This window comes from Festucalex cinctus, chromosome 10 (assembly GCF_051991245.1).
Source record: "Festucalex cinctus isolate MCC-2025b chromosome 10, RoL_Fcin_1.0, whole genome shotgun sequence".
Classification (NCBI taxonomy): domain Eukaryota; kingdom Metazoa; phylum Chordata; class Actinopteri; order Syngnathiformes; family Syngnathidae; genus Festucalex; species Festucalex cinctus.
In genome coordinates, this window is record NC_135420.1 from 11,999,781 (window position 1) to 12,025,002 (window position 25,222).

Genomic DNA, 25,222 nt, shown 5'->3' on the forward strand with positions numbered 1-25,222 from the left:
TATTGCTCCTCACAAGAAATGTCTCGGCATACGATCGTGTACATTTTACAGTATTGAAATTGTTGAATTAGAAGTAATTCAACAAAAGATGCCTCTGCCAAATCTAATTGGGTCTAAAGAACTGAGTGATAAAGGGGGGGGTCTTCAAAGCAGCACACATTTTTCTTTTTTAAATTGTATTTATTGCATAACATTTTTTTGAAGAGCTGAATCACTTATTTCACTCTTAAATCAAAGTTACATTTGTAGCCAAAATGTAATGTTTTTCTGCGCCCTCTTATTTCTTGACTCAATTGTCTCATCTAGTTGTGACCTTGGAGAGCCTCCGCCATGAACAGCTTGCCAAGGTTCTGAGAGGTGAATTCCTTCACATTATGGCAATAGTTGTTAATTTGCCCTGCAATAAGAAGGGTGTCCATGCGAGGTGGGGGCTGAGGAGGCTTGAACATTTTGCTGATGTCCTCTTCAGGCAAGGCCGCCTCCCCTCTGCTCTGTCGCTGGGCGTTCTCCTGCTGTCGCCTCTGGAGGTACTGGTGCTTCTGCTGCTGCTGTTTGCTCAGATTGCGGCTGTAGGTGTTATACTTGACAATGTCTTGGTTCATGTCATCCACCCTGTCCATCAGGAGCTGAAGGCTCTTCTCCAAATGGTTACTGCTGGATAGGTTGAGTAGTTCGTGTTTGTCAGCAACTGTGGACTTGTCCTCCAGCTCCCACATCAGCACATTGATAAGATGAGAGTTTTTGATGACAATGGGCACCTCCTCGAACATGCGATCGAAGCCAATGTTAGCCTTCTTCAATCCTTCAGGTGTGAAATCTTTCTCTTTGCAGATCTCCATGAGTTTTGGAGTGAGCCTGTAGGCCTTCAGAGACAGCGAGCCTTGTGCTGTCTTGATAGGATCGTAGATAAGAACAACAGACTCCTCGATGGCATGTTGGTAGCTGAACTGCGAGTCAAGCAGGGCTCTGCTGACAAAGGAACCATAGTAGGTTGACTGGTACCATCCCACATGCAGATGGTCAATATTTACGTGACGCAGAGAACGCATCATCTCCATCTGGTACTGGACTTCATCAAAGTCCGCATCATCTTCAGTGTGCTGCGGGAAGGGGAAACAGTTGGTGATCTCCAGCCTGTCTTCAACCACCAGGCCCAGCAAGACGCCCTGAACCACCTCGCTGCCCTGGCCCTCTTCCTGGTAGTGCTTGATGATCTTCAACACCACTAAACCATCGATCTGGATCTGCTTCACAGGAGAGTCCAAGGTGCCGCCAGTCGAAGCCATTGTAACGGTAAAATACTGTAGCGCTCAGTTGGAAACACGAGGAAAAGGCCGACCTGTGACTTCCACGGCTTTCACGAGCGTGTAATGGTGTCAAGGCACATGGGCTAGCGCTATTGGCTATATATCCGGGTATTTTGAGTCAGGTGACCTACGAATTTCTGACACGTCACTACTTCCGGCTCTTTTAGCGTATACGCGACCGAGCTCAACTTTAAACTCGAGATAAAGTCAGACAAGGTCAGTGTGTGTGCGGTTAAACTTCAAACCCAAAATGTGTTAATGTGTTTCTTGAAAGTGGTGTTTGGTACGTTGTTATGTTAGCATGTTGTCGCTAGCTGCTAAGGGGCCCAACAGACAAATTTTAAAGGGACACGACACGATTTTTTTTTGTCAAGTTTAAATACTTTTAGGTTGCCATTGATAGTACAGTTTGGGCAGTGTGAAATTAAAACGCACTGATTGATATCAGTAGCTACTGTATTGTAATAACATTATATTGCGAACGAGTTAGGAATCAGTTATGAATTATCAATAAAGTCCTTTCACTTTCACAACTACTGTACTGTATCTCTTTACTAGCTAGAAACTACTCAAAATACACGTGTACTGTTAAGCATCATAGGTATACAGTGATCACTGATGGGTAAGGTGGCTTTCCGGTTTTAACACCACTGCGGATTGTTGTAAAGTTTTTTTGTTTTTTTTTATTTTTTTTTTATTTATTTTTTTTGAAAACTTGCTCAGTAGTGCAGTTACTTCACACTTGAAAATGGTGGTGCTGTACTACATACTGTACTACCTTTTACATGCGTTCTCGGATCTGGATCCCTCGAAAAGCTTTATAAATATAAATCACAATTTAATATTTCATAACATGACCAAGTTTATGAAATAGTACATGTATGTTGCTATGCTACACAGTCGTAACGGCCTGCTGATGGAAATCATAATTACATTGTGGCCTGTTGCAAAAAAAATAAAAATAAAAATCTATACGAAGCCATCCTCAAATCTCCAAAGTCAAATCTATTCCAGGATACTGGTAGATTCCTGGAATTATTTGGATTTCAAAAATAATTATTCATATGAGAACTACTCTTCCATTTGATGCCATGTTTGAAGTTGTATTTTAATGTTCTTAATTGTCACATGAAAAACCAATAAACACAATATCACTCTCAACTTTTAATGTCTTAATTGTGTTAAATTAATAATTTCATTTTTTTCCCCACTTAAGTAAACAATGATAACTGTTGCCATTGATTCTTTTTGTCAAATTACAAATTATATGACCTTCAGGGGTGTTTTACATCATATGAGTTTTCACTTTACCAGTGTGGTAATTAAGTTAATGACTAATGGCGATGCTTGCAATATTTTACATGTCTGTGTTTGGGTCAGCAACTTTTAAAAGGAATATACATGTCAATGTTTGACAAAGCAAAGTTGTTGGGCCATAGAAAAAAAGCAATAGATGATCCCAAGAATTACAAATTAGCCTGTAATTAGACTAAGTTATTCCTACACGTTCATAAATTCATGAATCTGAAATACTATGAACCCCACTGTACCATTTACATGTTAAACTTAATACTCAAACTTCAAAATATTTTTGTGCATATATATATATATATATATATATTTCAATTATATGTCACTATTTATAGCCTCCAATAAAAAGTCATGTTTTTGACATATCTGATAATGCATGAATTTACAGTTCTGGAAATGACCTCTAGTTGAAACTTGTACCCAGTTCCAGGCAACAGAACAGTTTGAGGTATGCAGGGCTTCGTAAAATGTGAAGTGAATGTGTTACATTTGCCAGAGGTCTGACACAGACGTGGAAGTGTCTTCGTCACGCAGCAGTCATACGAAGTCAGACCCCAAAGCAAGATCACCTTACTGTGGGCTTTAGCGCAGACTTAAGCTGAAGCGTAGCAGAGCCACGATGAAGCAGCACATGGACATCTTTTCTGAACGGGCCCGTCGCCACAGTAACGAAAACAGTTTACCTGTTGATAGCATGTGAGCTTAGATTAGATCGGATATAGTTTGTGTAATGTTTCAGTTAGACCAGGTTCTTGTCATACTTGTGGTTTTAACATGTATTTTATTTGACTTGATCATCATGTATTCATGCATTTTCTGTTCTTTAGGTAGCCAAAACTGGTTCAGGGCCATCGAGCAGTTCATGCACATTGTTAAGAGGCTGAAAACTGAAGACAAGAAAGAAGACAGCCAGGCAAGGTGTGGAAAATGTTTCATTTTATCAGCCTTCATGTATTTCCTTAGTAGCAGTGAAACATCAAAATTCAAACCATCAGAATACATTTATTTACTGTACTGAAAATGCAAAAGCAATGCATCACAATTTTAAGATTTTCAAATATTAAGTACATAGAGTATTAAAGCTACAATTGCTCAACTTTTGAGAATAACTAACGGACATGTAATGGAGAGGGAAGAGGAAGGTGTTACAAAGTCAAATACAGTAGTGACAATTTACAGGTAATGCTGGAGGTGTGTTGACACATCTTGTCCTTTTTATTTACTTTATAGGTAAAAGGAAAGTAATCGTATGCTCAATATGGCATCTACTTGGTACAATAGTTTAGATATTTCATTGGTCAAGTTGTAATGGATTGTTAACCAAGTTTGTACTTTTTGAGGTGACATTTTTGTGCTCTGTATTTCTAGGTCTCTTATGACTTTTCAAGCATTTGACTTTGGGAGTTGTGATATGAATTTGTGTCCACAGCATTAGAGAAGCGCTGGCAGACATGCCGGTGGTGAATGAGCTATCTGATAGCACGGAGGTGGTGGAGATGGAGGATGTGACTTCAACCCCCTTCCAGGTGCAAAAGCACACATGGGTTGGTCTGCGGAAAATAATTCACGACGGTTGCAGGAACATAGCCATGCTCGTCAACAAGGCGCCATTTGAATTCCACTTTGTTCAGAAGGACGAAACCAGCACACATTCTCATCGGATCTATTACCTCGGTATGATTGATAAAAGAAAAGCTGGGGCCTAACAAGATTGTTTAAATGACCGGTCTTTCTCAATATGGGGCTACCAGACTGGTAGATTATGTGCCAATATGTTAACCAGCACGTCCGTCCAGTGGCAAGATTTCAGAGTTGTCGTCTCATCTCACAGGTATGCCGTACCGCAGTAGGGAAGTCTCATTACTCTACTCTGACATTCCCAAGAAGGTACGCAAAGAAGCCCTTCTCATTCTGTCATGGAAGCATCTGCTGGATCACTTTCAGGTATGCTTGTTTTTATTTTAATGCCCTTATTTTAGTAATAATTACCTCTGTAGTCCCTGTACAATATTAGTTAAGATGCATAATATGAATATGGGACAGCTGGTCATTTCACCCATACAAGGTGTTTGGCTTTTCTTCTTTTTCTTATTACCATTTTGTTGTATACACTAACTTATACATTGTTGCTATTAATTTTATATGTAACCATAACACAAGATTCAGACATCATAGTTTCTAATTTATTTTCTATGGTTGCTTGAGTAATGTTGAGGCCATAACTATTACAAAAGAACATTATTGAAACAATATTAAAATGTGAGAGGTGGGGTCCAATTCAAAAAGACTTTCTTCTTACTACTCCTTTTCAGGTGTTATTAAAAAAAATCCGTTTAGCATATATAATTGTGAAATAAGCTACTGTATGTAACTGCTTATCGCATTGTTTCATTGTGATTATGCAATAGCCTGAAATATATATATTTTTTTGGATAAAAAATTAGTATTATTTTTAACCCAAGCTATATTGATAACCTGGTAACCTATTTCCTGGTAGCTGTAACTAATCAACATGGGTATTTTTTACCCTTTGTTGGATCACAATCCTGACCCAACATGCTGGGTCAAATCCTCAAACCAATACGCTGGCTTTAAATGAACCATCATAGGCTCTATCCATTTTGGACCCAGCACTTGGTAAAATATTTCACCCAATTTATGTTACTCAAAACTAAGCAGTTTTAGAAATGTACAATATATTGTATTGACCTGTGCAATGAAGACAGGGGACATCAGGTTATTTTATTGGAGAGAATGTCAGATTCATGCCATTCTTAATGTAGCGTGGTAATGTTTGCTTTTGTTGTTCTACGTTCCAAAACAAACAGATGGTTGGTTGGCCGACATAATCCCAAGTGTCTCCTGTCTTCCCTTATCTCAGGCCACCCCTCACCCCATCATTTTCTCAAAGGAGGAAGAGCTGCTGCGAGAGAGGAAGCGCTTAGGCGTGACTGGCATCATATCCTATGACTACCACAAGCCTACAGGACTTTTTCTGTTCCAGGCCAACAGCAGTCTGTACTACTGTTTTGACGGTGCAAATAACGATTTCAAAGTGAGTTCCAAAATTGTTGCACATATTTAACACCGTGTAGACTAATCGGAGTGCTAAAAATAAGTGTCGGGTCACATAGAAGGAACAATACAAACTTTTATTTTCTATGTTTTGTGTATTCCTCCACTTTGCATCTATAGACCTCAACAAATATTTACTCAGCTAATTTTTCTAAGCTTCGGTTAATATGTTTCAGATATCACCATAGACAAAAGGTCACTTCCATGTACAATTTAGGATGGCTATGTCTTCACTGTATTTATTAATAGCAGTTAAAACATTCTTATACACACTGTACATTAGTTGTTATTATTATTATTTTTTTGAGGAATTGATGCATTCAAAAGGGTATTGTAGGTTACTTTAACCCGACACTAACAAGTGTGCACATTAACTTTCAGTTTGAGCTCACTTGTTTCTCTTTTTGCATGCAGCAAGCTCCAATGGACCCTTGTGAGCTTAAGAGCCAATGTTCAGGGGCACGCATGGATGCCAAAATCTGCCCCGCCGACTCGAACTTTATCAGTTTTGTCCACAAAAATGACATTTGGCTGAGCAACATCAAGACGAGCGAAGAAAAGCGGCTCACCTTCTGCCATAAAGGTCAGAAATATGCTTTCAGACAGTTTCACAATACAGCATTGCTTCAGTGGTGCAATTAGTGTCTTTGAAATGTAATTTCAGGTATTGATAAACCAAACGAGGATGCAAAAACTGCCGGTGTCGCCTCTTTTGTAACTCAAGAAGAATTTGATCGTTTCACTGGATACTGGTGGTGTCCAGTTGCGCACAACGGTAAATAATGTACAAAATGTTGGCATAGTTTCCAAGCCATGTATTTGTTAATCTATTGAAATTTAATATGTTTGCCTTGTCTTTGTTTCACTGCGTTTTTACTGATGTCTTAGAATTAGACGGTGGAAAAACATTGAGGATTTTATATGAGGAAGTGGATGAGTCTGAGGTTGACATCATCCACGTACCATCTCCAGCTCTGGAGGAATGTATCACTGATGTCTATCGATACCCACGTGCAGGTACTTTTTTCCTAAAAAGCTTTTAATTTCATGGGGAGTGAATACTTTTGTTGGATTGTTTTTAACTATCTCTCAGTTTTGGAATCCACTGGGCAACTTATGATTCATGTGTCTAGCACTGTACAGAACGTAGTTAAGTTTTATTTGGGGGTTAGGCTTAAAGCATTAGGTCTAAGAAATGTCTTACTATTATTATTTAACGCTTATATGATGAATTGACTTCCTGAAGCTGTAATGTACATTTTCCCCCACAAGAGGGAGCAACCTGTTAATGATTAATGTGCATTGAATGTGAAATTGTGAATGTTTATTTTTTAGAGATTTCAATTTTAAACCAACGTTAACTCTGATCAGCTACAGTAGTAGTTAGTATTAAGTATATTTGTGTATAACAGTGCTTATTTCCAGGCAGCAAGAATCCGGCTATTACTCTGAAATTAGTTGAAATCAAGATAGACAATCTTGGCAATGTGAGTGCTCTCTTGTTTGGAAAAAAGTGGATGATTCTTGTTTGTTTGTATTGTTGTCATCTATTTTGGAAAACGATCAGTATTTTGCCTCTTTCTAGATTGTCAGCACACAGGAGAAAGAGTTGCTTCTGCCCTTCACAAGCTTGTTCCCCAGTGCTGAATACATCACCCGAGCCGGATGGACTAAAGATGGTCGATAGTAAGTTTCTGCAGAAAAATGTAAGAAGTAAGGTCATGATTGTAGCTCATGCTAAATCCGGTGCATCTTAATAGAGAATACTAACACTGCTGGGATTCATATGATGACACTTGGTCACTCTACTTTCTCAGTGCTTGGGCAGCCTTGATGAACCGACGACAGCAGCATCTCCAATTGGTCCTGTTGCCTTTGTCGCTCTTCATCCCTGTGGATCAGGACAACACCGCCAGACTGGAGAGCCTGGAGGCTGTAGGGGACACAGCTCACCCGCTCATCATTTACCAACAGATGAGCGACATATGGATCAATGTATGTGCTTATTTGGAATATACAGACCTGCATCAGATACATAATATTGACATAAGAAAAAAAATGCTATTTTATTTTTGGAGGTCCATGATATCTTCTACCCATTCAACCAAAACAGTGACGAGGAGATAACATTTATCACTGTAAACGAGTCCAAAACAGGTTTCTGCCACCTGTACAAGGTCACCACCCTGTTAGAACGTGGCAGTTACAGCTGGACCACAGGCTACACACACTCTGAAGGTATCATTGTGGAACATCTACATATAGATCAGTGGTTCTTAACTAGGGTTTGGTGATTCAGTCTCGGGGGTTTAGCGGAAGTCAGGACACATTCCCAACTTGCTTGGCCTATCTGTGCTGCAGGACTTTGGTGTACTCAGTCGTCGACTTTTGACTGTTGTGATGGTACGTCGTGTTTTCTTTGTTATTGTAATCCCTTCATACTAACTGTATCTAGCTAAATAATAGTGGTCGGCCGAATATATTCAATATGAATTTACATGTATAACGGAACGTATGGTGTTCCACAGGGTTCAATTCTAGGGCATCTGATGTTGTCATTATATCTGCTGCCACTGGGTTCCATCGTAAGAAAATAGCGGTGGTTGTTTTAGATTGCTCTATAAATAAAAAAAAAATTAGTTGAGTGATGTGGTTCAGCATCCTGAACTGCATGATTTGTAATGCCAAGTTGATCAATTCGAGGCCAGCACAACTAGCTAGCTATCTAGCAAAACTAAAGAACCACTTCTTACGTTCCTTAAGGTGCATGGAGATGAGGAACAGCGAATTCTGAATTCAATGTGAAGGGAATCTGATTTGATACTCCCTGTTTATTTTGTTCACCAGTAAACCCTATAACTATGTCTTGAATTTGAAAAACAAAAAAAAAACAAAAAAAAACGTCATTATTCAACAAGGTTAAGAACCACTGATAAAGATCTAATTTTACAGCTTTACCTAACTTTCCATGTTAACTGGTTAATTGTAAGATTTATTCTGTTGCTATTCTCCACTATCACCAGATCATTTCAAATGTCCAATCAAGGAGGAGGTGGCACTGACTAGTGGCGAGTGGGAGGTGATGGCCAATCACGGATCAAAGGTTGTATCTATTTACGCAAAGCACCACTCACTAAGGAACATTTGCTTGTGGAGCAAAGTTTTAAAATTTTACATGTAATGTAATAAACTATGATGTTTAAATTAGGCAACTTTGGGGAAAAATTGCTCAGCGCTATTATTACCTTGGAGCTGTTTTCATACATGGAAAATTTGCACAATGGGTCTCCTTTAAAGTCAAATACTGTACTCTAAATTGTAGGTATAAAAATGTAACACTGTTATTCTAAATGTAGCTAAGCTAAAATCATCTAAACAATATTTGAAGGTGTATTCGATATGTACAAACTATTTAGGGTACAATACAATTGTTACCTTGTAATAATGGTGGTAGACCGAGTAAATGTTTTAGTAACATACAGTCTAACATAAATTTCAAGAACTTGCTCAATAATGGACTGTATGAACAAACAAAAGAATGATTCTGATAATTTTCGCTCACTCTGTACTGTGCTTTATTGTGTGTTGATACAGCGTTTGTTCAGCCCTCAAATTTGGGTTGATGAGACGGAAAAGCTGGTGTACTTCCAGGGAACGAAAACCTCACCACTGGAGCAACACTTGTATGTCGTGAGCTACGAGTCACCAGGAGAAATTGTGCAGCTCACTAAGCCTGGTTTCTCTCACAACTGTTACATGAGCCCTGTACGTACACACACAGACATGGAACAGGTGTTTTTCCTGTTGATAATGACAGATTTATGTACAGACTTAAATGAAACACCTGTCAAAAGCTGTTGCTTGATTCAGACAGCACACACGTTATCTTGTAGAAGTTGTCGGCACAAAGTTACAGTTGACCAGTGTGGTATTGTTGGTCAAGAGCGCTCCAAATATATTGAAACCCCCCTTGCTCGTTTGTCTAATGTTGCAGACATTTGACATGTTTGTGAGCCACTACAGCAGCCTGACCAGCACACCTTGCGTGCACATCTACAAGCTGAACAACACAGACAGCAACCCGCTGCACAAAGAGCCGGAGTTCTGGGCAAGTCTGATGGAGGCTATTGGTACGGAATGACTTACCGTATCTAAATGTTTCTGTGAAATAGGAACTACAGTTAGTGTTAAGAGGGACTTCAACGAAAATGTACGAGTACAACTTTTGAAATGGTTTAATTGCAACTGTAACTGTATGTCAGTTTTTTGTTTTGACACATTTTTTTTTGTGTTCTGTGAAGACTTTGACAAAGATATTCCTGCTTTTACTTTCAGATTACCCACCTGATTACGCTCATCCTGAGATTTTTAGCTTCATGGGCAAATCTGGTTTTCAGTTTTACGGCCTCTTATACAAACCAGGCAATTTGGTCCCAGGGAAGAAATATCCCACTGTTGTCTTCGTCTATGGTGGTCCTCAGGTTTGAGCTTGTTTTAATTGTAAACAGTCATATGCACACATTATTTGATTGTATTAAATTTAGATTTTTTTTTGTATTCAACAACAGTTTGACACAACAGATGAATGCTCTTCACATTATTGTTGTATTTAGGGCCTGATTTGTAATGCTATGTTCCTTTTTTTCAGGTCCAGCTGGTAAATAACTCCTATAAAGGCTTAAAATATCTGATGATGAGCAGGTTGGCGTCACTTGGTTACGTTGTGCTCATTGTTGATGGGCGCGGCTCCTGTCAGCGAGGACTCAAGTTTGAAGGAGCTGTGAAGGACAAAATGGTATTTACACTTAAAGCCATTATTGATAGACTCTCATGTTCTCAGAATTAGTGGCATAAATGTAACTGTTGGTCCACCTTCACCAGGGTGAGGTGGAGATTGAAGATCAGGTGGAGGGTTTGCACTATGTAGCCAACAAGTACAAGTTTGTGGACTTGAATCGCGTTGCCATCCACGGCTGGTCCTACGGAGGTTTTCTCTCTCTCATGGGCCTCATCCACAGACCCGACGTCTTCAAGGTACTGTAAGCAAAACAACCATGAGCCTTTGATGCTATTGAAAAACACATTTACGAGAAGAACTTGATAGAAGCTGGTTTTCCTCATTTTCCTTCCGACTTCAGACTTGTGACTTTTAAATGAATTTTTTTTAAACGATTTACCGGAAGGCTTAACGTGTGTCTAGGTTGCCATTGCAGGTGCTCCAGTGACATTGTGGATGGCCTATGACACGGGTTACACAGAGCGGTACTTGGATACCCCCGAAAACAACCTGAAGGGCTACGAGGCTTGCTCAGTTGCACTTCACGTCAACAAGTTCCCTAATGAGTAAGATCAGTCAACTTCTCTTTTAAGGGGTTTCTCGTGTTTGAATGGTTATTGTTATTCACATTTCTTATTTGAATTACGTATTGAAAAATGTAGCATTGTCAGATATTTATCAGCCGGTACTCATTTTTGTAACATAATTATTTTTTGTGTATCCACATTGTTGTTTGTAAAAGGCAGTGGTGTAACATCATGGTGAGAGGGCCCAGTGCATTCAAAATAACTGGCTGTTTTGTTTGTTTGTTTGTTTTTTTGTGTTTTTTTTTATTTTTTATTTTTTTGCTTTTTTGTTCGTCATAACCATGAGGTTCACTTCAGACTACACATGTACAATGTGTGGTGCGAATATTATGTTTATTTTTTTTATTTTTTTATTTTTTTTTTTACATTTGAACACCTAATTTTACATTGTTTTTGTTCAGAAATTCATTTAGGTTTCGGAAGATTCGGAAGATTAGTTTTGCAGGCTTTATATTGAGCCTGGCCCAAAGAGCCGGTTCTCTAGAAAGAGTCAAAATTACCACCATTACCCCACAACAATGTTTAAAATACCATAAACTTGAGTATTAATAACAAATAAAAAGTACTTATCTATAGCTAATAAAAATCGGGCATTGATATATTTTTGGGCTCTGACAGAATACTAATTTAAAAAAAAAATGAAAGAGGCAAAATCATGTAAAAATGTGTTGCACATCTTTTTGAGACAATTAACTAATTACCATAACTCTGAGACGTGCCTCTGTGGACGTATATATTGATCCCTTCCTTGTGTGCAAACTGCTCCAGCTATCTCAGCATGAAGAGTGCCTTCTCCAGACTGCTTGTTTTTCACAAATCCATGAAGGTGTACTTGAAGGTTATTTATGTTTGAGCCCCGTATGAGATGTCAAATGCTGAATCTTGCTGTTAAACCCCACAGACCAAACCGACTACTGATCCTGCATGGATTTCTCGATGAGAATGTTCACTTTTTCCACACCAACTTTCTGGTATCCCAACTCATCCGGGCGGGGAAACCGTACAGCCTTCAGGTAGGAGCATTTTCTCAATATAGATATCTTTAATTTGCTGTGATTGGAATCAGAATAAATGAACAAATTATCATCTGAACAGTACAAACTCAACACAGGTTGTGTAGAAGTATATATGATCATTTCATGCTAACTGAACAAAGGAACTCATTCAGGTTGATCCGTAAAAACTTATTGACAGTCAGAGCACTACTCGTGTTTACTTCCACACACCAATTGTGCTACACAAATGTCATTTGTATGAGAATGTAACTGAACAAACAGTATTGGTGATGTGAATTGTTTCCAACTCCAGCTGACCTCAAAATGGCTTTTGTTCACTCTGTATATAATGTCTTTAGGTTTATCCCAACGAACGACACAGCATCAAGTGTCCAGAGTCTGGTGAACATTATGAAATCACACTGTTGCACTTCCTTCAGGAGAACCTCTGATTGCCTTTTCTACAAGCACATTACTGTACTCCAGCAGGGGGAGCTGCTCTGCATCTGATGTGTTAAATACACTGAAAAGTTTAGCAATGTGTTTTTATGTTCAGATTTTCTACTTTTAGAAAGTACTTTTGATATCTATATACAGTGTTCCCTTTTTTTCCCGCTGGGCTTAGGCCCCAAAATATACCCACAATAAATAAAACCCGCAAAGTAGTTACCTTTCTGTTTTTTACATTTATTATAAATGTTTTAAGGCTTTAAAACCCCTCACCACACAGTTTTTAGACTTTTCTCATTGAGGCATTTACATTTTCTCATATTTATCTCTTGTTTAAACTTTCTCAAAGTTCAAAACCTTCATAAATGTTATAAAATTGGCACATTACCAGAAAAAAATGCATGCAAATTTGCACTAAAAAATAAATAAAAATAAACTAAAAATCTGTGAGACAGCGGAAAGTGAACTGCGTTATAGCGAGGGAACACTGAACACAATGTAACACAGACAAGAGATCCACCAGTATTTTTGTTTTCACTTTCCATTTTGCGCTTTTAATTAAAATTTGCACAGCAACATTCCATGGGCCAAAACATCTTTGTTGGTGCAGAGCTGCTACCTCAGTAGCAATATCAATGACATTTTGAAAGTCATAATGTTTTGATCAACAAATTAATCCACCCCACAGCTATTTGACCATGGTCAAGTGGTTTGACAATTCTTACTCCCAAATAAGTGCCATAATTGCATCAATTCATCATGAAAAAAAGCAAGTATATATATTTTTCAAGATGTTTTCCAAATTGTAATGATATTTCTTTGTTGAGATGGTCTAAGCATTGTGCTATTTTGTCAGACTGATTTAAAAACAAAGGATTTGATATTGTTGCTATGGTATTGTTTCAAGCTTCAAAACAGAAGGCACTATTCACATGCACTGCAAGATAATGGAATGGTTTGCCATATTATGTTTATGTCTAAAAGTATCTTTTGTGTTTTCTCTGTGTAACGTAAGACTTATTTAAAGTAGAGTAAAGTAACTATGCTCTTATAGTATGTATGTTCATAACAACAACACCATGCCACATTAATGTTCACTCATTAAAAGGATATTGTCTTATCTTTGGTCTGAAAAAATATCTCAAGTTTATGCCTTTCACAAAACAGATAATTAACAGATAATTTTATACTTCATATAAAATATAAAAAGACGAATGATATTTTTATTTAGAAATCAAAGTGTTACGAACCTTGTTTCTTTCACAATTGAAGGCCTTGTTACTGCCTTGATGAGAATGATCTTTTCACATATTTACTCCCCATTGTTAGGGGAATTATGGCTGACTAAACCAGTATATTTTTGTATTTTACTAAGCAATAGTTACAAAAAACAGAAAAAAATGCACTTGGGTAAGTTTTGCTGCACTTTGAATAAATGTGAATGTCCTCTTCCAACTGTTTCTGTTTTTATTATTCAGGTGGCAAGGCACCATAAATCTACTGCACATTCATTCACACTTGATTTTTTTTTTTCATTTATTATTATTATTATTATTATTATTATTTTATTTTTATTTTATTTTTAATATGAGACTGCGCCTGTCAGCTTGTATTTCTCCTTAATTTTCTTGGCGTTGGGGAGCAGTGGAAGGTGACGTAATGTTCGTCCCCGCTGAGTGTTAGTGTATGACACAGATGGGATGGAAACTGAAAAAAAAAAAAAAAAACTAGGCTGGCTTTGAGCACAGCACAAACTCCAGCTCAGACTCCAAGAAAACTGAGAAAATAAAAACAGTTTATTCGAGGTTTTGAGCGCATGCACACCGCGCACGAGTTTGACACACTGGCTGCAGTTACGCTTTAGGCCAGAGGTGGCAGTCGCGAGTGAAAGAAAATGACGAACGCCCCAAAGGATCTTTTAAGAATAAAAACTTTTATTTTCCGTCTGTTCTGAAAAATGATAAACTCAAAAACGTTAACTTGATACTTGAAATATTGAAGAAAATAATACACAACTTATAATTATCTTATGAAAGCCCTTATAAAGGGAATTTTTATAAGTCAATGTGACAGAAAAATCTTATGGCATAGCATAGAAACATACTTATGATAATTCAGTGCAATAAACAAAAACAATGTGCGTGCTGAGTAGGTCAGTCAGTTGTTTCATTCTCAAGTTGTTCTATCACCAATTAACTTCCCAGTTTACTTTGGTCCTCTGCTGTATTTTACTCTCCACTTAATTTCTGGTTGATTGAAACCGGTGCAAGCTTCATAAGAGTTGTCTTCAAAGTGTTGTTTTGTCCCTTTGTGTCGGTCCAAAACATCCTCCTCGGCTGCCACCTGAGCAGCCCGGGCCTTCTGGGATATTTGCCGTTGAGGTTTGCGCCACCACAGCTGCTGAACCACCAACCTCCTGCAACAAAAATGACCAATCACAATCCAGTCTCTTGTTTTGTCACACTCAACGTGAACAGATTAAATGAAGGTTCCACCTGAATGACGCTGAGCACAGTTGACATCCATGGTGAGGTCATTGTCACGGTCGGCCGTGGAGAAAGGAAGACCCGAGGAGCCCATCAGAATGCTTCCCCCCTGAACACCAGACGAAGAATCTTGCTCAAGGTGGAGAGCGTAGTTTTTTTCCTCGCCATCAAGTTGGACGCGATAGAGAGTCGTATGAGTCTTTCCCGCCCAATCTGTGACCTCCACCTGCAGCAGGTACTGGCCTTGTTTGGAGATTGCATGAATGTTCTCCAAGCCCAACCAAAACTCACCTGAGGGGAAAGAAATCACTCATTATTGACTCTGTTTTGCGATACAATTTTTGAGTATTTCATGTGTATTTTTGAAGGTGGTCTCACCATTCAGGTTACCAAAGCCATTTTTATAGCTCTCCCAAAGCTGGTTAAAGTTTTGGGAGCCATCGAGACGTTTCTGGATGACGGTCCATCCACCTTCTGTGAGGGCGACAAAGACAAGTTGAGTTTTCAGGCTGAATGTCGGCGATCGAAACAGGTTTAGGGTTCTTCTGGTCTCACCTGAGGTCATTTCGCAAAGGACGTTTACGGGCTGCGAGTTCTGTGCTTGGATTGTATAGATGCCGCTGGCTCGTTGCCCTTGTACAAACAGATCATGGCAATCTCGAACGGAACCTGAACGAAAGCCACACAAACAGATCAGACGGTTGTACATGCAGTCCAAGTCTTTAGTTGCTCAGCTAACAGTTTTTGGTTGCTGCTAGACACATGTTGATGCCAAGAGGAAAGATAAAGTTGTTGACATCATGCAGCGGACGCTGATGCCCTCCTTTCTTTCCCTGACCTTTGGACTGCCTGCAAACAGCCCTGACAACAAGTCAGGCCGAGTGCTGAGAGCGCCAAAGGTTTAGTTTTGTTTTAAATGTGTCCCTTTAAATAGCCCATCCTTTTTGCTGGTACTTAATGACGAAGGTTATTTTAGTTAACGAAAAAACTGAAAAAAAAAAAAAAAAAAAAAAAGTATATCGTTAACAAAATAAAAACGAAAATGCTTAAAAAAAAAAAAAGTAACTGAAACTAAAATTTATGTCTACAAAACTTACTAAACTAACTAATTGTAGTGAAATCTTCCTTCGATTTAGTCTTTGGTAATAAAAATGCATGAGCCTTTTGAATAAGGATATTTGAAAGCGTCACAGAAGTAACTTCATCTAACAGCAGCCAATAGACAAGCACCTTCAAATGACGTCACTCCCAGGCGACAATTTTGCGTGCTTGACTTTTGGCGCCATCATACCGTCGTACTCAATGTGACTCGGCTCGCCTGCTTTTTGATTTAACTCAGCCGAAATGCAACGCTAGGTAAGAAATGTGTTACTTTTTTCATTTTACCATGGTGTTTATTAAATATTGCGCACAAAGGCCTACACTTTTTTTTTAAAACTAAAACACTGACACTAACTAAACTAAAGCTAAGCCTTTTTAAATAAACTAATAAACACGAACAGAACCACACTGAAAACTAAATAAAAACAAAACGAAATAAAATAAAATGACACTAAAATAAAAATTCCAAAACTATAATAACCCAGCACGTCCGCTTCCCAGTTCTGAGGTCTCCGGTTCGAGTCCAGGCTCGGACCTTCCTGGGTGGAGTTTGCATGTTCTCCCCGTGCCCGCGTGGGTCTTCTCCGAGTACTCCGGTCTCCTCCCACATTCCAAAGACATGCATGGTAGGTTAATTGGGCGCTCCGAATTGTCCCTAGGTGTGCGTGTGAGTGTGGATGGTTGTTCGTCTCTGTGTGCCCTGCGATTGGTTGGCAACCAGTCCAGGGTGTCCCCCGCCTACTGCCCAGAGCCAGCTGAGATAGGCGCCAGCAGCCCCCGCGACCCTTGTGAGGAATAAGCGGTCAAGAAAATGGATGGATGGATGGATGGATAATAACCCTGGTTATGACACAACCTATACCACACTGTCAAAGGTGTATTGAACTCTTGGTTTTGTTGTGTACACTACTGAGAGCACAGCATTTGATTGCAGCTCATTTGCAGCAGTAGTGATGAACTTCATTTAGCGTGCCCTTTACAAAAGACTTTTTCAAAATGATTTAATGACCTGTTTCGGTATCCCTCGGTGCCGAATCTCCCCTCAGTGTGGTCTCCTCATGCCTGCGCCTGAGGATTCGGACGCCCCTGTGTGCAACCTGGAGTAAAGGCAGTCTTGTCAGTCGAGACGAACAAGAGCGCACACGTGTGTTTGTTCGGAAAGATGGAGAGGACTCACCTTGTTCTGCAGTGTCAGCAGGTATAAACTCTGCTTGTCCAGTTTGTCTTGTTGCTGCCTGATCTTGTCCACCAGCTGGTCGATGCGTCTGTTCTGCGCTGCCATGATTCTCTGCAAACAAGTTGGAAGAGACGTTAAACAACTTTCTGATGACGACATGATTCTTTAACAACTGAAGTGTCTTTCTGCTCACCTGGATGAATGACATTGTTGAATTGTCGCCTCTGATGCTGTCATCCGTTGGCACTTGAAGCGCTTCATCCACTCTTTCCTCGAGTGCGCTCATGCGTGAGACGATGTCCTTTGTCTGCATCATCACCTGCTGCTTCACCTCCCCACCCATCCTTTCCTCCTCCTGCCAACTGGCCTTCACGGCTTCATCTTGCTCGCGCTGCTTTCCCTCCAGTGCGACGACGGTGGCGTTCAAAGCTTTCAATCGGCCGTTGACGTCCCTCATCTGGGTTTTGCTCTTGTCCACGTGCTCCTTGAGACCCTGGCCAAGCTGCAGCAGGCCGTGGGCCACCACGTTGACGTCGTCCCACGAGGCGTGCTTGTCCACGGGGAAACCCACCGCTGCGTTCAAGAGCAGCACGGGGACGAGGATGGCAGTCTGCAGCGTCTTCATCTTTGGTCTGTTTGGATTGGATTGCTGAGCTTGTTGTCTGATGTGTGCTGCAGATGGAATTGTCAGGGTTTTTATAGCCGAGCGCTGCGGCCGAGGACTGCGTTGATTGGCCACGAGGCTTGGGAGGTGGACATGGAGGAAGGTTTAGGGCGTGGAAACAAGCCAGTACTTGTAAAGTGATGCAATACAAGCTGTACATTTCTGGCTGACATAAATGGTTGTGATAAGTTTTGTCTCAATTTTCTTAAGGCATTGTTAGTTTTGAAAATAGATTAAACATTTTTTTGTAGATTTTTTTTTCTGATTATTTCTAAGACACCTTATGAACCTGTTGTGTTTGTTTCTTAAATGTTCATGGGTCAGTGTGACCCTTTCTAATGTTTAATCAAGAAAAGATATCACATAACACAAAGTAATGTTTTTAATATTTAAAAAATAAAATAAAATAAAAAGCAAAGGCAAGCAGAAAAAGTTGTACCTATTTTTTTCCCCTTTAGATTTTCCAAATGGGTCAATTTGGCCCACAATATAACAGGAGAGTTTTAAACTTTAGATCAGAGTATCTACATTAGCTTCATTCATTTCCACCAAATATGATACAAAAATACCAAAATTAACATGGATGAAAAAATAAAGTAATGTACATTCATCTATCTATTAATAAAAAAAAACAGCTAAAATATACTTTGTGTAGCTTTGCAATTCCTTATTAAATTCATAGTGAAAATTCCCAATAAAGTGAAATCAAATACGGATAATTTATGTCAAAAAAATAAATCCCAGCTAATAAAATATTATTTATGAGGATGGGTGTAAGAGGCCCAATAGCTACTAGTTTTCAAGCATGACTCCGGAATGCCAGAGAGAACTTTGTGAGAAGTAGGGGAAAGTTCATCCCGCAGGGCTCTTTACACCCTCGTTCCTGACATCAAAATCCCAAACAATGGCACGCACTTGAAGACACGCACACCCAGACACAAGTCACGTGCTTTACATGCAGTGCAAAGTCCGACACACATATACAACGGATTTAAACAGATACAAATGTCATGATCATGTCAAAACGTCATTTTAACAAATATAATGTTTTTAAAGTGACTTGTAGTCCCTACAAAGTGACAGGTCTGAAGAAGTTGGTGTGGTTATTGTCAACAAAACTTGCATTTTTTTTTTAGAGAAACACTAGAGCCTTCTGTACAGGGGTCAAAGTCGAGGCCTGGGGGCTGGATATGGCTCGCCATATCAATTTTGTGGCCCGTGAAAGCAAATAATCTGTCAACTTCCATGGTCCTTGCTCAGATCTCGACCAAATTTTAAATTGTCAGGTGTACTAAATAATAGAGTTTGAAATTATTTTTTTTGTTACCCTTTTCACAGTAATTTAAAACAATAATTGAACAAACTATTTTGCTTGGATTCTGATTTTAAAACTAGTAATCCTTTTTTGAATTAATATTATTATTATTAGGGATGGGCGAGTACCGATACCAGGTATCAGTATCGGGCCGATACCAGCCTTTTTTCAAGTACTCGAGTACTCGAGTACTCATGACGCAGACGAGTACAAGCGACCGATGGCAGAGGGGGAAGACGTTAAGTGAGTCCTCCTTGCCTGTAACTGGCGCTAGCTTGCAGCAGTTTTTCACCAAAATTTCACCGGTTTGGGAATACTTCAAAATTGTGAATCTTAAACTAAAAGAGCATTTTTGTGTTTTATTTTGAGCGTTAATACTATTGAAGAGTGACTGTGCTGTTTTTTTTTTGTCAAAATTATGGAAATATATTTGTTTAAAAATATCTTTTAGTGATTTTTTTTATTTGTCAAAATGTACTACTGGTATCGGCAGTTGGTATCGGTATCGGTGAGTACTGAGGGTCTGAGTATCTGCATCGGTATCGGTGTGAAAGAAAGTGGTATCGAACATCCCGAATTATTATTATTATTATTATTATTATTTAGTGTAACATTTATTTAGTTTCATCATCATAATGCCTCCGTAAGGGAAATGCCAGTAACAAAAAATTGGTTTGAGACCCCTGGTCTACTGTACATCAGGGTTGAGCAAAGTATGGACTGCGGGTCACATATGCGTCGCTCCGTTCTGTAATCCGGCCCATCCAGCATTTACATTATCAAGAGTCCTGTAATATTTGGTGCATTAAAAAAATATGTGTTTTTTAAGTTGGTTAATTAATTTATTATAATGTATATATTTTTAATATTGCAAAAAATGGTTGTATCTACCTTACAACATTTTAATTAAATCATTGGTTGATTAATTAGAATCAATTTCATTCTAAATAGTAAAACTCTAAAAAGAAGAATTTTGAGTTTTTATTGTTCTTTTCAAACAATTTGTTTCCTAATTTACCTATTTTAAAACATATATATTATAGCTTTCTACAACCTTTTTGGGATTTTCTTTTTGTGTCCATTCATCCAGAAGAACAGTGGTGCGACGCAGAGAGCATACACACGTCAGTGCACGGCGCTCACGTAGAGCACGTTTCCCTGCTGCAGTTGCTGCTCTGCACGTATCCTCCAGCTTCAGCTGACATGAGACCGAGCACAGTGGCCGTATCTGATCAGAACACAATGTTCCATTTGCACATGAGGTTAATGAAGCTTTCTTAAAACAATCTTTTCCCTTTGGTGAGAAATAAATCCTTTTAAGTCAAATGAGAAGTCGTGCTCATTGTAAAGCTTTTGTCAGATGTGGAGTCTGCGCACTATAATATCACTTCCTGGTTTGTTTTGCTGAAAACCCATCATTTTATGCAAAGCAACCCAAATATTTTGCATCAGATTGATCAAAGTAGTGGATGGTTCTCAAATTGTGTTATTTTTTTACTCAACTTTTTTTTAATGTGTTGGTTTTATTTGGGGACAGGTCTTCTGTTTTTGCTCTCAGTACATGTTTCTGTACTCTGAGCAACTATTGAACTCATCAGCATCCCAGAGGAGACACTTTCATAAAGCAACAGGAAGGAATGTGAATAATACCATACCATATACTATACATTATTTATATACTGTTGGATCTTGGTAAAACGACCAATGTGGCCGTATTGTATTGGACGTCTTGTTGCAAATAGGCCAAGTCACTTATTGATGATGTGAAAAGTAAAAACCCTTTGATGGTAAAATAATACATTTTATTTGTTTATTTCTTATAATGAATCAATTATTTTATGCAATTAATTACAAAAATTAGAAGTACTAAAGTTAATCAGCGCTGGGCCCGAAACCTCATAAGTCACCATTTAGTTTTGTTTTTTTTTAATCTATAGAATTGGTCAATGGTCAGTCCAAAGCTTTCGACAAATAGTTGATCAATCTAAAGTGTTGAAAATGGTTTGCTGTCTTACGCTTATGACTTAATGGTTGAACAAACGTGCCATTTGGGGAGTCTCCTAATAAGTGATGATGTTGGAGATACATAATTTTGGCCTGACGCCAGCAAATAGTTTCTTTTATTAATGTATATTTTTTTTATTACTACTGAGGGACCTTTTGAAACCCCCCGCGACCCCCCACCACCTGTACACGTGTACCATCATCTAAGTTGTCCATCCCTGCTTTACAAGGAATCAACATATCAGTTATATAGTATCATGACAAAGCAGCAGAATTATGATTTCACTGAAACATTATCGTTCAACGTCAACCGCTTTTCTGCAGAAAATAGACCACCCGAGCGGGCACAATCAGTCAAATCCTTCGCAATCATTTTCGATGACTTTCATCCTCAGAACATCCTCAAACATTCTCGAATTGTTGCTCATGATCCGCAAGGCCGCTGCATAAATGACAACACCATATGTCTGTCCCATCACATCTGCACGTGCATTATACACGAGCTTCCCTCCAATGTGCTTTTCGACACCAGTGGGTTAGTGTGTGAAAGGTGAAGCCATTGTCACGTGACGCTTTGTTGCATCAGCTTCTTTGAGCGGCTGCAGCCAGATCACAAACAAGAAGTCTGTACACTCCCCAGCCACAATAATGCACTCTTATATGAGACAAAGGTTTAGCTATTTGTTAGTTAGCTAGTTAGTTGCCTGTGCTCAGAATTTAGCCATGGTGTCCCACAGGGATCCATGCTTGGACCAGTATTGTTCCCGATCAAACAATTGGAGATGAATGATAAAAATCACAAATAATGTTTGTCTGTTTTTCCCCCCCCCCCATTTTACGTCTTTGCCTTTCTGTGACTCTTCTAGTCTCTCTGTTGCAACCATCTGACGACACTATGTGACACTGCCACTTTCTTCTGAGAACATCCTGCTGGAAGCTTTGCAATGACAAGGTAGTGTTGATATGTTGTTACAGTAAGCGTTGTCTTGGTCTCATGATGTCAAAATGCGTTGTTACATGCGAAAGAAGCTGCTTGTAATAAAAGTAACTGTTTGAATTTGTATGTTGTTGAATATACTGCCACGAGGAAAGCAGCTGCTATTTACGCTCCAAAGTTTGAGTCTTCCTTCATTCATTACTTGCATCGTAATGACCTTTTACCCAGATTCCACTCAGAGAGCAAGTATCCTTGTGTCACAGCTTGTTCTGGGCCCTGTTTTTGCTTGTCTTTTTTTTTTTTTTTTTTTTTTCCAACAAGCCCATTCTCCAGCTTGCACTTTAACCCAGAAACGAGAAAGCATTGTTGTTGTTTTATGAGGACTTTTCTGTCCAGCACTACACTTTTGTTTTCATTTTGATGGGTATCCTGCCGGACAAAACACTTTATATATGCTTACACACAAGTCAAATGACATATTTATAGTACAGCTATATTATTGTATAGTGTTCAAGTCTACTCAAGACAATTTAGTTGTATTTTGTAAACATCTTCATAACTCATCAGCTGAATAGAGAATACAAGTCCAGCATGTCCATTTATGGAATATTTCTGATGAATAATGGTCAACATTGAGGAGAAAAAAAAATGTGTGGAAAACAACTACAGCGTAACATTATCGGCCTTTCACCTCAAACGTTTGCAAGTTGTATCTTGACTCAGGTTAAGATAACTGCAATGCCAAAAGCATTCCTAATTATATATAAGAAATATGCAACAACTGCAACTACAACTCTTGCGTATTGCTTGTTTTATTTGAAACAATAAATCTTGCAGTTGTAATGGTTTGATCATTGCGAAAAACAAAAAATTCCTATTAATGATCCTATTGCATTGTTTTTATTGGCACTTCTGTTAACTTTGATAAGTTACATTTTGGTTTGCCCTATGACTTGCATCCAAATACTTGCAGAGATTCTTTTATGACATTCATACTGACCTCAGCAGCTGCATTTTTTACCCCTGTCCACAAACACATTTTGTCATATTTATGCTTTCAAAAACAATAACAAACATTACCAACTAAATTCAGTGATGTTATTGCACCATAACAGTCATACAAATTTAGAATTCAAGAAAGTGGAGATGGTGGAAGAGTTTATTTAACTCATTGTATCATATTCAAACAATTATAAACAATAATTGCTTATTATACAACATAAGAATGTTTATTTGATCTAAATCCACAAATGAAAAGTCCATATTAATACTTTCAGAAGGTAAAATCCTGTTGGTTTGCTTTGTTCGGTGAGGTATTATATCAAATTAAGATATGTTTGTATGGATTATGTGATTATAGTTACCAGTAAATGCAATCCATTGTTAATCTCGGTCATCTGCTATTTCTGAAGAAATTGGGTGTGAATGCTGAAGAGTTGACGCTAGTAGGAGTTAACGTTCAACGTATACACCCTTTCTGAGCAATTAACTCGAATTGAGGTATGTTACACTTTGGCTTTAGTGGCCAACTCCCTACACCTTCCGTCTCATTCATGAGCATGCTTTTGGGCCATGACCTCTGCTGCGAGCCAGGTTCCGTCCTTCCCTCGCACAATTCCGTTTACCTTTTACCTAGAAATCAGAAAGCCAAGGGATGTGGGAACTTGCTGATCTCTGATTAGGAGTTGCAAAAGTTCAACTCAACCCTGAGGAGGATGAGGAGTCAGGACAATGATAAATTATACAAAAAGAAAGACTTACTTTAAAAAAAAAAAAAAATTACAGATAGTTTTAAGATCATTCCTTTTCTGTAAATTAAGAAACGTCTCAATTTGCTGCCCTTTTCCAACTTGACCATGTTTTCAATTTACGGATGAAAAAACACAGTCAAACTTCAAAATACGAAAAGGTGAAGTTATATATATATATATATATATATATATATATATATATATATATATATATATATATATATATATATATATATATATATATATATATATATATATATATATATATATATATATTATATATACTTGTACTGAGAAGGGAAAAAAGCTAGCTTGCGTTAGCTCAGGCTTTTATACCATCAAGACGTGCCTCCATCATTTTGCCCATGTGAGCAGACCACCGTAGAAATCAGAAGGCAAGGGATGTGGGAAGACACGCTGATCTCTGATTAGGAGTTGCAAAGGTTCAACTCAACCCTGATGAGGACGAGGACAAGGGTAAATGATGTAAAAAAAAGTTTAACTTTTAAGGTCATTCCTTTTCTGTAAAATTAATAAATGTCTCAATTTGCTGTCCTTTTCCAATTTGACAATAGCTACTCTTCCACCAACAAGCCCAGGATCTTTGAGTTCTGGGTAAAGGGAGTTCTTCGTTGTAAAAGTTCAGCAGGGAATTAATTTGTGTTTCTACAGCATCTTTGAGATCTTGGTAATTTATGGTGTATATGCCACGGAAGACGCGGGACTGCTTTGATTGCGGTTCCGGTTTGCGACGTGTGGGCCGCGTCCCAATACTTGTGCTTCCGACTTTGTGCCCCTCGGGTGTGCGTTCCCATTGATGGGTGCGAGTGTGTAGTGTGTCTGTCAGTTGTCCAAAGCACTCCAGACTCAACCTTGGTCAGTACAGTCCACCCCCTCAAAGTTCCTGCCTGGCTCAGCAAGACCCTTCTCCAGATAGTACTTGGAGAATTTAATTACCCTGGAAATTGTTGTTGGTGGAAAAAACACGCAAATTGAATTTTACCAAGGTAAACTGAAAAGTTCTCCAAAAGTTCTGGCAGTAAAAAAGTCCCTTATAGCTGCTTTTCCACCAACAAGCCCAGGATCTTTGAGTTCTGGGTAAGGGAGTTCTTGGTTGTAAAAGTTCAGCAGGGAATTTATAATTGTGTTTCCGCAGCGTCTTTGAGTTCTCGGTAATTCATTCAAATGAGTTTGATGACCTATGTCCTATGAGTTTGATGAGCCCAGCTGTTGTAAAAACACCCCCCCCAAAGATGTCCAACCAATCAGCCTTGGACATTGCAGT

The 25,222-nt window shown here is 38.8% G+C and overlaps 3 protein-coding genes across 4 annotated transcripts; 1 reads left to right on the top strand and 2 right to left on the bottom strand.

The window, feature by feature from the left end:
- Nucleotides 1-158: 158 nt before the first annotated feature.
- LOC144027608 (eukaryotic translation initiation factor 3 subunit H) lies at nt 159-1,418 on the bottom strand. Its single transcript, XM_077535287.1, has one exon. The coding sequence runs from the start codon at nt 1,284-1,286 to the stop codon at nt 303-305; it is 984 nt and encodes a 327-aa protein (XP_077391413.1). The 5' UTR covers nt 1,287-1,418; the 3' UTR covers nt 159-302.
- LOC144027605 (dipeptidyl peptidase 9-like) lies at nt 311-13,957 on the top strand. 2 transcript variants are annotated; one of them, XM_077535279.1, is made up of 21 exons: nt 316-1,523; nt 3,446-3,536; nt 4,048-4,292; nt 4,450-4,562; nt 5,500-5,673; nt 6,108-6,276; nt 6,358-6,468; nt 6,582-6,710; nt 7,119-7,180; nt 7,279-7,379; nt 7,511-7,688; nt 7,772-7,931; nt 8,717-8,796; nt 9,288-9,458; nt 9,688-9,823; nt 10,029-10,174; nt 10,342-10,488; nt 10,575-10,727; nt 10,894-11,036; nt 11,959-12,070; nt 12,412-13,957. In XM_077535279.1, the coding sequence occupies exons 2-21, from the start codon at nt 3,481-3,483 to the stop codon at nt 12,502-12,504; spliced, it is 2,679 nt and encodes an 892-aa protein (XP_077391405.1). In that variant the 5' UTR covers nt 316-1,523; nt 3,446-3,480; the 3' UTR covers nt 12,505-13,957. The 2 variants fall into 2 exon arrangements, 1 of the variants encoding a protein (XP_077391405.1); XR_013285495.1 differs by lacking the exon at nt 12,412-13,957 and having other exon boundaries at nt 311-1,523; nt 10,907-11,036.
- Nucleotides 13,958-14,415: 458 nt separating this feature from the next.
- On the bottom strand, nt 14,416-17,924 carry LOC144027001 (angiopoietin-related protein 4-like). The gene is made up of 7 exons (XM_077534224.1): nt 17,460-17,924; nt 17,267-17,377; nt 17,099-17,186; nt 15,544-15,657; nt 15,367-15,462; nt 14,998-15,279; nt 14,416-14,918 (listed from the first exon to the last, which is right to left on the bottom strand). The coding sequence occupies exons 1-7, from the start codon at nt 17,889-17,891 to the stop codon at nt 14,731-14,733; spliced, it is 1,311 nt and encodes a 436-aa protein (XP_077390350.1). The 5' UTR covers nt 17,892-17,924; the 3' UTR covers nt 14,416-14,730.
- Nucleotides 17,925-25,222: the final 7,298 nt, after the last annotated feature.

Bases quoted from the DNA above. Each gene is read 5' to 3' on its own strand.
- LOC144027608 (XM_077535287.1), bottom strand. From the start codon at position 1,286: ATGGCTTCGACTGGCGGCACCTTGGACTCTCCTGTGAAGCAGATCCAG.
- LOC144027605 (XM_077535279.1), top strand. From the start codon at position 3,481: ATGCACATTGTTAAGAGGCTGAAAACTGAAGACAAGAAAGAAGACAGC. The intron at 9,459-9,687 runs GTACGTACACAC...CTAATGTTGCAG, and splicing joins ACAACTGTTACATGAGCCCT to ACATTTGACATGTTTGTGAG. The intron at 10,489-10,574 runs GTATTTACACTT...CACCTTCACCAG, and splicing joins GAGCTGTGAAGGACAAAATG to GGTGAGGTGGAGATTGAAGA.
- LOC144027001 (XM_077534224.1), bottom strand. From the start codon at position 17,891: ATGAAGACGCTGCAGACTGCCATCCTCGTCCCCGTGCTGCTCTTGAAC. The intron at 17,187-17,266 runs GTGAGTCCTCTC...CCTTTACTCCAG, and splicing joins TGCTGACACTGCAGAACAAG to GTTGCACACAGGGGCGTCCG. The intron at 15,280-15,366 runs GTGAGACCACCT...CTTTCCCCTCAG, and splicing joins TGGCTTTGGTAACCTGAATG to GTGAGTTTTGGTTGGGCTTG.